Below are 14,113 nucleotides of genomic sequence, written 5' to 3'. Positions count from 1 at the left end.
TCATAATTTACTTTGTAGATTAATATATGCCTGTACAGTGTATGTCTAAGAGCAGAGTGCCTGTACTGTATATCAATAGTCAAAATCTCTCCTTCATGAGGTACCTTTTCATTTGCTACAAAGTACTGTCATTTCACCCCCATCCATTATGCATTCTCTCCAACTCTGTCCCAAGCTCTTACATGACAAGATGTAACCAACATGAAATGCTTGCCACAGAGGCCAGACGGGGCCCAATATGTATTCAGAAAGATCGCAGGTCAGAGAAGGGGATAATTATTAAATAAAGAAGAATCAGGGACTTCCCTGGTGGCGCAGTGGTTAAGAATCCGCCTGCCAACGCAGGGGACACAGGTTTGAGCCCTGGTCTGGGAAGATCCCACATGTCGCGGAGCAACTAAGCCTGCGTGCCTCCATGCTCTGCAATGAGAAGCCTGTGCACCGCAACGAAGACCCAATGCAGCCAAAAATAAATAATAAAAAGTAAATAAATTTATTTTAAAAAAGTGAGTAAGAATAATCGGGATTTGCTACTAGTTAACATCTGGGAAAGAAATGAGAAACTTTCAGTTGTCTCTGAGAACAAGAAGTTCCTAATAGATAGCCTGAACAGTTATCTTCTCACAAGAGGTGAAAAGGCTGAGGTTTTAAGAGGGGAACCTGAAGTACTAAACCTTTTCATTTCTAGAGCTTTCATGTTTTTTTGGGGGGAAGAGATCAAGCACCCACTGAGTTCATCCAACAAGAAGCCATAACTTTATTAATGATAGAAACAGTACAAATTTCAAACCCAGCTGCAGTTACTCTTTTGAAACACCAAAAAAGGTCCTCTTTTCAAGATGGTTACATTGTTAATTCCTGTAAGAGAAAAGAGATCATCAGAGGTGGTTACAGGCAAATTGAGAGAATTCAGGTCACTAAAACCTGAGGCAACTCAGAAAAGGCTTTGGAAAGAGGCTTCCTAATTGGCTGATATTAAGCACAGAAAATAAAGTCACCCACGATTGGTTAGGGCAGAGGGAGTCAAGGAATAAAGGCTTGGACACTTACCATAATAGCATTTACAATATCATTACTGTTGTTCTTCAGGGCTCGGACTGCCTTTGCTCTCGACACATTTGCTTGTGACATGACCAATTCTATGTCCTTAACTTCCACACCTGTTTCATCAACCTAAAAGAGAGAGCAAAAAACACTTAATAAACTAAAGGCAAGAACAACTTCAGTAGTTCTGTCAGGCATCTCCTGAATCTAGCTCTTAATATAACTCAAAAGCTACTTAACTCAATGGAGTTCAAGAGCCTAAAATAATATAGAATCCACCCATCAATACAAACATAGTATTATCTTGTGAGGATTAAAAGCACAGAAGATTTCCTTATATACCTCTTCCTCTTCACTCTCCTCTTGTACAGTTGGAGTCTGTGTGTTTTCTTGAATGTTTGAGACAGCTTCACCTTGAACTTTGAATTTCTCAGCAGCTGCTAACTGTGCCTGCTGAGATAAATCCTCGATCTATAGGGCAGAAAATAGAGAGATTCATGTGAGTAGATTGATCAGCAGCAAATCAAAGAAATCATTTATATCTTTTCCAAACTCCTGCTCTTAAACTCACTTTACATTAAATTACTATGTATCTTTAAATCACGTGGCCTCACTTGGATTATATATTACTGCAGACAAAGAAATAACTTAGGTCTAAAGCAGTGGTTCTCCACTGGGGGGTGATTTTGTTCCCCAGGGGACATCTGTCAAAAGTCTGGAGATTTTGTTGGTCATCACACTGCAAGTGATGTTGCTAAACAGACAGCCCTTCCACAACAAAGAATTATTTGACCCAAAATGTCAATAGCTCTGAGGTTGAGAAACCCTGGTCTAGAGCAACTCCCAAGAACTTTCCTTACCTTGGCTTCCCCAAAAACTATGTAGGTATCTGAAGCCGGGCTCTTGTATACATCTGGTTTTGTGATGACAAAAAGGATATTCTTAGATTTCCGGATAGTGACTCTAGTAACCCCTGTAACCTGTCGAAGACCCAGTTTGGACATAGCCTAAAGAATAAAAAAGAACATCAGGTTTTCAACTTCTTTAGAAGCAGCTTCAGGAAGTAAGGAACATAATAAAACTACATTCTAAGCAAAGACTTTCTGTGGGCTAAGAAAAGTTTATATAGCAATAGAGAATTGATTTCCAGGCCTCCTGGGCTTTCTGCCATAGTTAACTTCTGTTAGTTTAACTAAACGTGATTCTACCACTACCAAGAGTTCCGCTACAGTTTCCCCTCTCGAAAGGTGCTTCATCACCACCACCTTTGATCCTTCTTTATGACGTAAACTCTTACCTTCCGTGCCTTCTTTTCACTCCGGCTCTGTTTTGCTTTACTGACTGGTTCTTCATCGATTTCAGCTGCCGCTGCCAGCTAAGAAGATCAAACAGCTATGAGTAAACTGGAATATAAGACCTGGATACCACAATCCCCATGTGGTTTTCCCTTTATGAAGGTTCACAGCTCCAAATACATGTCAGCTTCTCTGATCAACACTGGTCCTCCAATGCTTCCTTGACTTCCTTAACTTACTAGTACTTACACTAGTAAGTTAAGAGAATACCCACCTGGTGCAGTGGTTAAGAATCCACCTACCAATGCAGGGGACACAGGTTTGAGCCCTGGTCTGGCAAAATCCCACATGCCGCGGAGCAACTAAGCCCGTGTGCCACAACTACTGAGCCTGTGCTCTAGAGCCTGTGAGCCACAACTACTGAGCCCATGTGCCACAACTACTGAAGCCTGTGTGCCTAGAGCCCGCGCTCCACAACAGAAGCCACCACAATGAGAAGCCCACGCACCGCAACAAAGAGTAAACCTCGCTCACCGCAACTTGAGAAAGCCCACGCGCAGCAACGAAGACCCAATTCAGCCAAATATAAATAAGTAAATTTATTTAAAAAAAAAAAAGAAAAAAAAAAGAGAATACCTACCTGGGCTTGTTGTGTGGTTGCCTGTGTAGAATCCTGTTCCTCAAGCTCTGGTACTGATTCATCACTATCAGATTCTGTTCCAGACCCTAAGAAGACAAGTAACTTTTACTATTTTATAGTAAAGATTACAAGGAAGAGGCACCTCACCATGGCCTCCCCAGACTAGACGTCACTGGCTTATGCTAGACCTCGCAAAATTAAGTGTAAACCAACTGACTTGTATGAAGCCAGCTCGTACTGATACGATAGCCCCCAACTCAGTCACTAACTAGTGTGTACACATCTATTAAAGACCCAGCCCCAGAAATGAGAGGTAATTACTAGATACAGCCGAGCAGTTTATGTAACTGCTTCCTTTCCCTCAAGGTCTTCACTTCTTGGCACAGGTAAACACCAATGACTTATGTAACGCCAGATTCTACCCAAGAGCCCAACCGTCTTAGAAAGGTTCTGGTAAACAAGGTGCCTCCAGATATACTTAAGTGAAAAAAAAGTAAGATCACACTGTGGAGGCGGGGTGGGGTGGGGGATGATTTCTCCTCATCCTTTAAACTGGGTGGGGGAGGCCAAAAGCAGTTGTGTACACACATTTAGCCTTATTTTCAAACCACTCACCCTAGCAGTTTGATCTAATCAACACAGCTTGAAGATTCTCAAAAATGCTGATCTACAGTTCTGTAGCCACCTCTACTAGATATTTTCTTCCAAAAATAATTCACATATTTAAGTTTCCCTCAATTCAAAGGCCAAGCATCAATAGACTACTAAGGGAAAAAGCATACACCTGCACCATTCCCAGGCTAGGAAAAATAGGTCTTTTAAGAAAAGGGAGTCCCTGGGCACTGGTTATTACTAAGTCTAAGATGTGAAAAGAAATTCAAGTAGTTCTAGATTTCCCAATATTTTAGCAAATCCCAGGCCCAGGGACAAAGTTAGTGATATAGTAGAGTTTAGAGTAAATTAAAGGTCTAGAAGGTCTTGGTTTTCAATGTCAGATCAGTTAGGTAAAAAAGATGACAGATCCAGAGTTAGTCTGAACCACATTACACAGGATGGTATACAACAGACTATCTGAGGTGAAAACCAAGATTCTGTTTCATATTCCTAGAGCTTTTGGATTTATACTTATCGTTCTACATCCAAACACAAGCAGATATACTGGAGAAAGCGGCGCATCCTACGGTTAGTATCGGTGGGTAGCCCCCGGAGGGTTGTGGGCAACACACCATGCACACGGCAAACCAAGGCAAATACCCTTATTATTCTTCAGAACAGGCTGCTTGGCAGAGGGGGTTGGGGCAGGGATCCCAGCAGGTTTGGGGGTGGGCATGTTGACGAGGACCGGCTGGAAAGGCACTCCCCCCGGGATTGGCTCCGGGGGAATCAGAGGCGGCAGCTCATCCTCATCAGCAGGGGCTGAGGGCTTACGGGGTGATTCCAGCACCAGCCCAGGTGAGGACGGCAGAGATTGCTGTTTAGGGAGCAGAGGGGAAACTGGGGAGGGAGCAAGAGGCAGAGAGACTGATGGGGTAGGTGCTGGAGAGACAGATGCAGATCCAGCTTTAGGAAGGACCTTCTCTGGGGCAGCTGCTGCTGAAGGGGTAGACGTCTCAGACTCAGGAGGAGCCAAGGGGCCCTTTGGGGAATGGAAAGAGTCTTTGCCCTTTAAGAGAGAAATAGGGAGGGCTTTTGGAGCCTTTGGAGAAGAACCTTTCTGAGTGCAGACTGTCAGTAGAGGAGCTGGAGCCACTGTAGGAAGGGATCCTTTAGTACCATTCTGAGCTGAGGGATCTGGGCACACAGGAGGTGAAACAGAACTCTTCTGAGTGGGAGCTGTGATGACTGGTGCACTTTCTAGAGATGGAGCATCAAGCACTGCTTTGAGAGCTGTGGGGCCTTTCTTTATTGGGGGCCCTTTAGATGCCTGAGGTGCAGTGGACCCCAAGGGACATGTGACTGAAACTGGGGAAGTACAGGCCTCTTTGGGGGAGGGAGGAATCACAGCTGGGGGAGTGGGAGCCCCTTTGGCGGATGAGGTTGCTGGCCCCCCTTTCAGGGCTAGAGACTTTTGCGGGGAGGAAGGAGTTACAGCTGAGGGACTAGGGACCTCTTTGAGGGCTGGAGTTGCTGAGGCTCTTTTTGGGGAGGGAGGAGTCACAGATGGCGGAGTAGGGTCTCCTCTGAGAGGTGGGGCAGGTGGGGCTCTTCTGGGAGATGGAGTTGCTGGGCCCCCTTTGGGGGAGGAAGGAGCCATGGCTGGGGAAGTGGGGACTTCTTTGGGGTCTGGGGTTGGAGACTCTTTGGGGACCAGAGTTGCTGAGGCTCTTTTGGGGGAGGGAGGAGCCACAGATGGGGGAGTAGGGTCTCCCTTGAGAGGTGAAGTAGCTGGGGCTCTTTTGGGAGATGGAGTTGCTGGGCCCCCTTTGGGGGAGGGAGGAGCCACAGCTGAGGGAGTGGGGATTCCTTTGAGTGATGGAGTTGCTGGGGCCTTTTTTGGAGAGGGAGGAGCCGCAGTTGAGGGAGTAGAGGCTCCTCTGAGTGGAGTTGCTGGGGCCTCTTTGGGGGTGTGAGGAACCATAGCTGGGGGAGTGGAATCTCTTTTGGGAGGTGGGGTGGCTGAGGCTCTTTTGGGAGATGGAGTTGCTGCGCCTCCTTTGGGGGAGGGAGGAACCACAGCTGGGGGAGTGGAATCCTCTCTGGGAGGTGGGATAGCCGGAGCTCTTATGGGGGCTGGAGTCCCTTTGAGGGAGGAAGGAGTCAGAGCTGAGGGAACAGGAGCCTCTTTGGGAGATGAAGTTGCTGGGCCTCCTTTAGGGGAGGGAGGAGCCACAGCTGGGGGAGTGGAGCCCCCCTTTGGAGGTGGGGTAGCTGGGGCTCTTTCGGGAGATGTGGTTGTGGGGCCCCCTTTGGGAGAGGGAGGAGCTGCAGCTGACGGAGTGAGGGGCTCTTTGGGAGATGGGGTTGCTGGGCCCCCTTTGGGGGAAGTAAGGGCTCCTTTGGGAGGTGGGGTAGTTGGGACTCCTTTGGGGGAGGAAGGAGTCACAGCTGGAGGAGTGGGGGTCTCTTTAGGTAATGAGGTTGCTGGTCCCCCTTTGGGGGAAGGAGGAGCCACAACTGAGGGAGTGGGGGCCTCTTTGGGAGATGGGGTAGCTGGGGACTCTCTGGGAGATGGGGTTGCTGGGGCTCCTTTGGGGGAGGAAGGAGTCACAGCTGGAGGAGTTAGGGTTTCTTTAGGGGATGGGGTTGCTGGCCCCGCTTTGGGGGAAGGAGAAGACATAGGTAGGGGAATGGGAGCCTCTTTGGGGGATGGGGGAGTAGGGGAATGCTTCTTGGCTAGTGATCCTTTACGGACATGAAAAGAAAGATTGGCCTCTGGAAGAGAGGAAGGTTCAACTGGAGAAATAGTGAATGACAGATTTCCAGCAGGAGTATCAGGGATAGCAGGTACACTTTTAGAAACAGAAGGAGCAAGACTTAAGGTAGTAGTAGCTGAACCCTTCTTGGTTGGAGTTATTTTGGTTTGAGGAGACACACTAGTCCCTAAAGGAGATGGGGAGTCAGTTAGATAAGTTCCTTTGGAAGATGCAGTAACAGAAGCACCAGAATCCTCAGTTGGGTACCCTTCAGGAGAGGAAGCCACAGGTGCCAATGCTGAAGTTTGAGAAATACCATGAACTTTCTTTGCACCTTGAGGAGTACCAGCTGGAGGAAGAGGGGGAAAAGACTCAGACTTGGGAATTTCAGGGACCTGTGCCACAGTAGCTGGAGAAGTAGACACATTCTGGGGAGATAAAGTCACAGCTGGAGCCAGAGGGCAACTTTCAGAGGTTGGAGGGACCAAAGGTAAAGTAGTAAGAGTGGAAGTACTCTTCTTGGCAGGGTGGCTTTTAGAATCTAAAGAGACAGCTCCTTCTAGAAAAGGACTGGCTACAGGTATAGGAGTGGAGGTACCTTTGGCAGTTGTAGGAGCCATTCCATCAATGGCAGTGCTTTCCAAAGGAAATGCAGTTACAATTGGGGTAGTGAGAGAACTTTTGAGCAGCAGACTAGTTGGATCTGGGCTTGCATAAGAATCTGTCTTGATTATAGAGGTTGGGGAGTTGACCCCCAGAGAAGAAGTAGTAGTACTGGCTGGCTTAACCAGAGGGAGAGGCTCTAGGAAGCTTTTCTTTGCTAAGGTGGCTTCAGGAGAAAGAGCTATCTCCAGAGAAGATGATGTACTTTGGAGAGAAGGGAGAGTTTTAGGGGCTGCCAGGGCTGGTGAAACAGGGAGACTTTTGGGGTTCTCGGGGGCTGGCAGAGGTTGAGAGACTGGTATCCCCAGAGTGGTGGTTACCTCAGGAGTAGGAAGCTCTTTGGGAGCCACAGGTGCCATAACCAAGGCAGTTTGGGAAACTGAGTCATTACTGCTCATGGGACCTGATGAAACTGGAAGAGAGACACAAGTAGCTACCTCCAAGGTAACAGATGCTGCAGAAACTGTAGAGGAGTTAGCCATCCCAAGTGGGGTGCTTCCAACAGAAGAAACAGGAGCTTCTTTCAAGCCTGGCCTCCCTGGAGAAGAACCAAGAATCTGGGCCACCAAAGGTTGATGAGCAGCACTAGGAGAGTCTTTGAGAATCAGAGAGGCTGTAGGAAACAACAGAGAAGAGGTAGCTACATTGGAAGAAGCTATGTCAGTGATAGCAGAGAGGCCTTTGTCAGCAGACAGAGCCAGAGGGGAAGTTGGAGCTCCCACTGGAAAAGCAGCCTCAGCAGTAGGAACCACGTCATTTTTGTAAAGAAGGGGAGGAATTAGAGATCTCTGAGAAGGGTAAGAGGTACCCGTGGAAGAACGATCTACAGAAACAGTATCCTCTATGGGATCTGACAGAATATTAGAACCTGAAGGTTGAACAGGAGAACCAAGAGAAGTGAGGAAAACTGGGGGGGTATGAGGAGCCACAGGAATAGACTGAGTTGAAAGAGATAAAGCAGCAGGTGGACTAAGGGGTCCCTTTAGGCTGAGGCTTGCAGGGTTTTGTGGAGAAGTCAGAGCTGAGGAAATAGGGATGCCTTTGACCTGAGGGGAAGGGATGGCTAAGGGAGTGGCAGGTGGTGTCTGAGGACATGAAGCTAGTCCAGACTGAAGAGAGACCAAAGGAGTTACAAGACGGGAAGAAACAGAACTGACTATACCTGGAGGGCTGGGGGTATCTTTTGGATTAGGGACTACTTGAGAGGGAGCTTGAAGAGGAGAGGGCTTTGGTTCTGAGGAAGCAACTGGAGCTGATAGAGACGTCACTGACCCTGAGTCAATCACAGCAACTGAAGGAGGTGAACTAGGAGGGTTAGGTGGATAGCCAGAGCTCTTCTGAACTGAGTGGGGAGCCAAGGCCACCAGAGCCAAGGGAGCTGAAGAGGAATGAACACCTTTCAGAGTTGGAGTTATTATGGGAGAGGCCAGAGCTAAGGCAGCTGGGGAGATGGGAGGCCCTATTAGGTTTGGCAGGAAAGCTGGGGTGCCAGAGGGGGGAGGGGCAGCTCCCAAAGGCAGGGCTGTCCCAGTGGATGACTCAGGAAAAGGAGCTTCAAAAGGGGTTGAGGCAATAGTAGAGGGAGAAAGGAATGAGGAAGGCTGGTTAGGGGCTGCCAGAGGGCATTGCTGGGAGGCCAGGGAACAAGGAGGGGTAGGGGTAGGGGTAGGTTTAGGCTGCCCTAAAGCAGCACTGACACTCAAGGCTGAAGACACAGGAAGCAAAGCTGGAGGACAAAAGCAAAAAAAAAAAAAAAAAAAAAAAAAAAAGAAATGTTTGTTTAAAGGTCAGTGAGTTTTGCCATTTCTATCTGGACCACCGAGGAGAATGCCTTGTCTGGATGATTGCTAAGGGTGCCATAAATGAGAAAACAATTTTGCGGTGTTGGTAGGAGTGGGGAGAAGGGCAGAAGATGACCAGTGGGGGAGGAAAAAAAAAAAAAAAAAAAAAAAAAAAAAAAAGAGGATAAAGGAGGAAAGGGAAGGAAAAAAACAAAGGTGAGTTATACAGCCCAACTTGGTACAACATGCCTCACAGAAAACATTGGAATTTTAAATCTGAGAATTAAAGTCACCATACAGGATTAGACGAAGGTGACAAGCAACAGCAATCCTCCCCAAACATACTTCAGTGGTCAAGTAAGAATACATCCCTCTCCTCATCTCCCACATTTCCCAAGTTCTACTAAAGTTAAGTGAAATATTTTAGGGTGAAGAACAGTCTAAGAGCAGCCTATTAGTCTCTAAATGGGGAGCACAGGCCCAGAAGTAAGCTGGGAACAGCATGCTTTCTACCCTTTCCCAGCTGTGCTCTTCCCTTCCCCCCTCAAACAAACCCTAAGTCTTTCTCACAGGCCATAGAATCACCACTAGAACAGTTCTACCCTGTCTACCCAAGGAGCATGAACTAACTGAAACAAATACTGAAAACTGGAACAAGGAAGATAGTCAGTGGCAATAATGACGGGGAATCAGAGCTGAATGATAAAAAACAGGACTTTTAATGCTCAGGCTTCCACTAAGTCAGGAAAAATCTGACTCTTAATACTGTATATTAAATACTACTTCACTTAGCCTCCCTATACCTCATTTTACTTACCCAAGTCAAACAAGAAGCCAGCCACAAATGGGTGGACTCTACAGTCTCTAAGTAATGTTAAGTCTCCAAACATCAATCTAAGATGAATTAGACCACGAGAGACAGCTTAGTCACAAGGGTAGGAACTGTATTATGAAACTGTAACTCAACCTGATAAACCAGACTGTGGTTCTATTTTGAAAGTAGGGAACTGGAGTGGAGAAAATACATTGGATCCCCACCCCTTAATCCGGATGAGTATGCCATTCTGCCAAAATAGGCACCATCTGCACTAGAGCAAACCTAAGCAAAAGATTTTCGAAATGATGAAAAAATACCATGCTTACTAATCAGGAGGTAACAAAGGATTAGACCAACAAATGCTCAACACCTAGAAGGGAGTATTATTTAAAAAAAAAAAAAACCAAAAAACTTATAGCATCCAAATTCACTGAACCAAAAGTATCCCAACTACAGAAAAGACAGGTGGCTCAAGCAGTTTTTCCTCAAGAGCTGGTAGGTGAAAGTCTTATGATTACAGTGCAAATGTCCTCAAACATATTAATCAGAATTTGAAACTTAGAATGTTTTCATCTCACTGGACCTCAAGATGGGATTAAGGCCCAAATTACTTGCTTTAGGCACCATAACGAATCCCGAGTCAGTTTCCTCATTCATTCTAATAATTATTTAATTATAGTTATGTATTAAAAAAACTCCAAGTGTTCATCACTGGCGCTTACTTAATATTATCATCTAACCTACTGTGCAATCTCAGAATATTCAGGAATAAGTTTAACAGCACTAAGGATTGCTTCAGAAGCAAATAGCATTAATTTTGAAGCTTGATCCAGATTATTCTAAATTCATCTGAATTTCAGTCTCCACATTTGTAAAATCAAGTTGAGATTCTCTAAAGTTTTGTTAGCACTGAAACTACAGAATCTTTTAGAGACCAGTCCTTTATTTTTACCTTCCTTAAGTCCCTTGCAGTTCAAGGGTTTCATATAGTTTACTTCCCAGCTCAGAGGCCCCCTCCTTTTTCTTTGCTAGCAGCTGTATTAATCCCTTCAGCTGCTAAAATCAGACAGGTGGGGAGGGAGAACCTTAATGCTTTCAACTATAAACAACTCTATTTTAATTCCAGAAAGAGATAAAAATTGCCGTTAACTCACAGGTGGAGTTTAAAAAAAATAATTAATTTACCATAAAGGGGGAATAAAAAAGGTGAGGATGGAGGGCACAGCCTGAAAATTTCCTTCATTTAGCTCTGCACAACTAATCAGCAAGAAGACTACCATAAAAAATTTTTTTTCCTACCCCTTCTCAAGTTTTATAGAAATGTATTTTAATCAGAATTCAAAACCTGCCTTACACTACGTTCTACATTCGTTAATCCCAAAGCCGAGGAGCAGTCAAAGGAAGGCTCTATTTCAATTCTGGGTTCCAGATAAGCTGTTGATGCAGGCACTGTTCCAGCACACTAGAAACATCTCAGCACCAATCCATAAAACAAGTTAACCAATCTAGGAGGGCCCTGGGGCCCAGTAGGACACATTTACCATCAGCAAACATCTTATCCAGGCATGTGATGATGGCACAATGCCAAGCACTGCCATCTAAAACCTTGCAACCTGCTGGCTGGAACTTCACAAAAGCTCAGGTCTCCTGGACCTGCCAGTGTGTCACCTAGTTCCAACAGGTAAGAATCAGAGTCCCTTTCCTGCTCAGTTTTCCTACGTGAGGGGAGGGTTCCACAACAGAGCTACCTTTGAGGCAGCTCTCATAACCTACAAAGCTAGCCATGGAGCTTTTAATGTTCCCGAATCTTAAATATACGGTTTTTATTCCACTCTCTAAGCAAGTCCTTTCAGGAAAGCTACTTTTATGGACTCTACTCCCTGGTAAAGCTGCAGCCCCATATTCTTTAATGAGAGTCAACACTGAAAAACACAAGTATATTCTATTTGTCACTTAACCCACCAAATAGTTTTAGGGTCGATCTTACAATCTTAATCAAGGGCAAGGGGTCTAGGGGAACCTACCTGTCTCAGCCTGGGGCTGTGGCAACTCCTGCTCTGTAGCAGGGACGGTTTCTGTGGCTTCACCGGGCATTTCTGAAGGGAATAAAAAGGAGGCCTGAAATGACTCGGATCCGTTCTGCTTCCCAACCCAGAGTCAAGCTTCAAACTGCGGAGGGCTGTTAGAAAACCATAAGCGTGGGACAACCGTCCCAAAGCAGCTGGAATAGGTGAAAACCACGACGTAACCCTCCCATTTTTGATCAGCAGAACCACCACCTTTTACCGCTCCTCTACACTCTGCAGAGAGCGGATTTCCCAGTGCCCAGGGACTCGTTTTATTCCACACTCCAAATCCCACACAGAAGCAATTACCACTGCGTTCTCCACCCGAGGGAAAGGCTCGCGGTCTGGCTCCTGAGCACGGGATGGGAGACTTCAGACGCTACCTTGAACAGTCGTCTCCCCTCGCCGCCCCGCCCCCCCCACCCCGCTTCCTGGGCTAGGACCTCAAGGACTGCCGTTTGCCGACTTTCGGGACCCAGGGGGAGAAACAGGGGGTCCTAGGTCCCAACACTCGCTTGTCACAATAAGAAAGGTGTGTGCCTGAGTGCGTGTGTGTGTGTGTGCGCGCGTGCGGGGGGCTGTTCCAAGGCTGTGACCCCTTAACCTCCTCTAGGTTCTCGTGAAGCGGTTCCCAACAACAGACGCAACCCACTGCCATCCCCGACGCCGCAGCGGCTCCCAACTCCCCAGCCCTGGACTCGCGACCTACGGCCTTTCTGCCCTGCTTTTGCCAGGACATCAACAGCAGACCCCATTTTGTCCGGAGGCCCCAAGGCCACACTGCCCAGGGCTAAGCAGGAACCCGGTGGCCCCATAAAACCTCCAATTCTCCTTAGTTTCCAGTCCTCGGGGCGGCTCAGCCCGCAAGAAACGCGGATGGCTACGGATAAAAAGTCGTGACGAAGACAGCACTTACTGTGCGGGGAACGCAGAACCAAGATGGCGGCAGAAAAAGAGCTAGCGAGAGCGTGACCCACGCCTGTTGCAGAACGAAGCCTGGCGGAGGGGGCGGGACCAGGATCCGATTCCGGGTCAGGAGCTGCCGGCAGTCACTTCCTTTAGCCAGTGAGCCATTCGGGTGTTTCCAGGCTGGGGTGGTGACGAGGTCTAAATAAGGGTATGAAGTTAGAACAGGACTCGCTGGCCTGGCAGCAACTCTCTTTTCTGAGCCATGCAGTCCTAAGATAGCCGACCCCTTCCCGTCCCCCAAGTCGAGGCATTTTTGATACGCGAAGGGCAATTGTAGGAGAAGCAGACTCTGCTCCCGCGTCGGTAAAGTAGCCACAGCAGTATTACTGCTAGTTTCTGACTTTTCTCAAATAATTCAGGAAAATATGGTGTTAAGTAATGCTGAATGCCACAGAGATTGTATTTACACCATTGGAAGATAGCTGTGACCTAGGTTAATCCTCAATTTTATTTTTATAATACATAATTTAGACTGAGATTATTATAAAGGTGTAAATTCCCCTATTCAGAAAAAAGAACATAGGCACATATACAATTCTTTTTGCTTCTGTTTTGTACATTATATCCTGAAACTCATCCGTTCTAGAGGCCCAGGATCCCACGCTTTATACAGTAGGATTTTTGAAAAGTAGAATGTAACAGTGTTTTGTTAATGAAAAGGCTAGGGATCCTGACTCCCATATCCTCTCTCCAAAAGGACTCAACACATACATTACCTAAACCAGCTAACAGTATTTGAGCTAGTGGCTTTAAGACAATGGTGGCTGCCTTTTAAGATAAGCAATGCTTTGAAACCTACTTTAAAATTTCTGATATTTTACCATAGTGAAGTGAGGATTAGGATTAGTGAATTAGGATTAAATGAGATAGTGGAGTTTACCAGGAATGAAAAATTCTGAAATTCTCTTTAGATAGGAGTGGCAATATTATGGAGTGAATAAGAACATGGATTTTGAAGCCAGAGTCCTTTGTTTGAATCTCAGCTAGGTTACCTAATGGCGGCCTTCGGCAATTTAATTAACACATATATGCCTCAGTTTCCTTATGTATGAAATGGGGATAACAGTAGCTGCTTCATAGGATTGTTAGGAAGATTAAATTATGTACATTACTTAAAAAGTGTTAAAATTGTTAATAGAATTTCTACCTAATAGTGATCTGGGAGACTTGTCAATGCAGTCCACTTACCTTCAGAAGAAAGGGCCAGCAATAACCAACCATCTCCTTAGACAAACAAAACTACATTTTGACCATTCCCCTTTCTTTCCCAGCAAGCCCACTGACTTTTCTAACTCTGTTAATGATTAGCTAAGGAAGGACATATTTTCTTTCTTTGGGTTTCTTTATAAACTGGGCAAGTTTGCAGACGGAAACCAGTTCTGTGCCCTTTGTTTCTACAATTCTCATATATGGATGAGAAGGCAAATCAGCTAGGGAAGTCAAGTCTTTACGTTTCTGTTGTCTTCAAGAACCAAACACTCTTTT

General features: G+C 46.2%; 1 protein-coding gene across 1 annotated transcript; it reads right to left on the bottom strand.

Annotated features, from left to right (window-relative positions):
• Positions 1–729: 729 nt before the first annotated feature.
• On the bottom strand, positions 730–12,855 carry NACA (nascent polypeptide associated complex subunit alpha). The gene is made up of 8 exons (XM_007467697.1): positions 12,576–12,855; positions 11,618–11,689; positions 2,980–3,065; positions 2,342–2,419; positions 1,905–2,051; positions 1,387–1,515; positions 1,051–1,173; positions 730–858 (listed from the first exon to the last, which is right to left on the bottom strand). The coding sequence occupies exons 2-8, from the start codon at positions 11,685–11,687 to the stop codon at positions 844–846; spliced, it is 648 nt and encodes a 215-aa protein (XP_007467759.1). The 5' UTR covers positions 11,688–11,689; positions 12,576–12,855; the 3' UTR covers positions 730–843.
• Positions 12,856–14,113: the final 1,258 nt, after the last annotated feature.

The sequence above is a fragment of the Lipotes vexillifer genome, unplaced genomic scaffold, assembly GCF_000442215.2.
Source record: "Lipotes vexillifer unplaced genomic scaffold, Lipotes_vexillifer_v1.1 scaffold387, whole genome shotgun sequence".
NCBI classification, from domain to species: domain Eukaryota; kingdom Metazoa; phylum Chordata; class Mammalia; order Artiodactyla; family Lipotidae; genus Lipotes; species Lipotes vexillifer.
The sequence above is the reverse complement of the archived record's forward strand: the minus strand, read 5'-3'. Positions and strand labels throughout refer to the sequence as shown.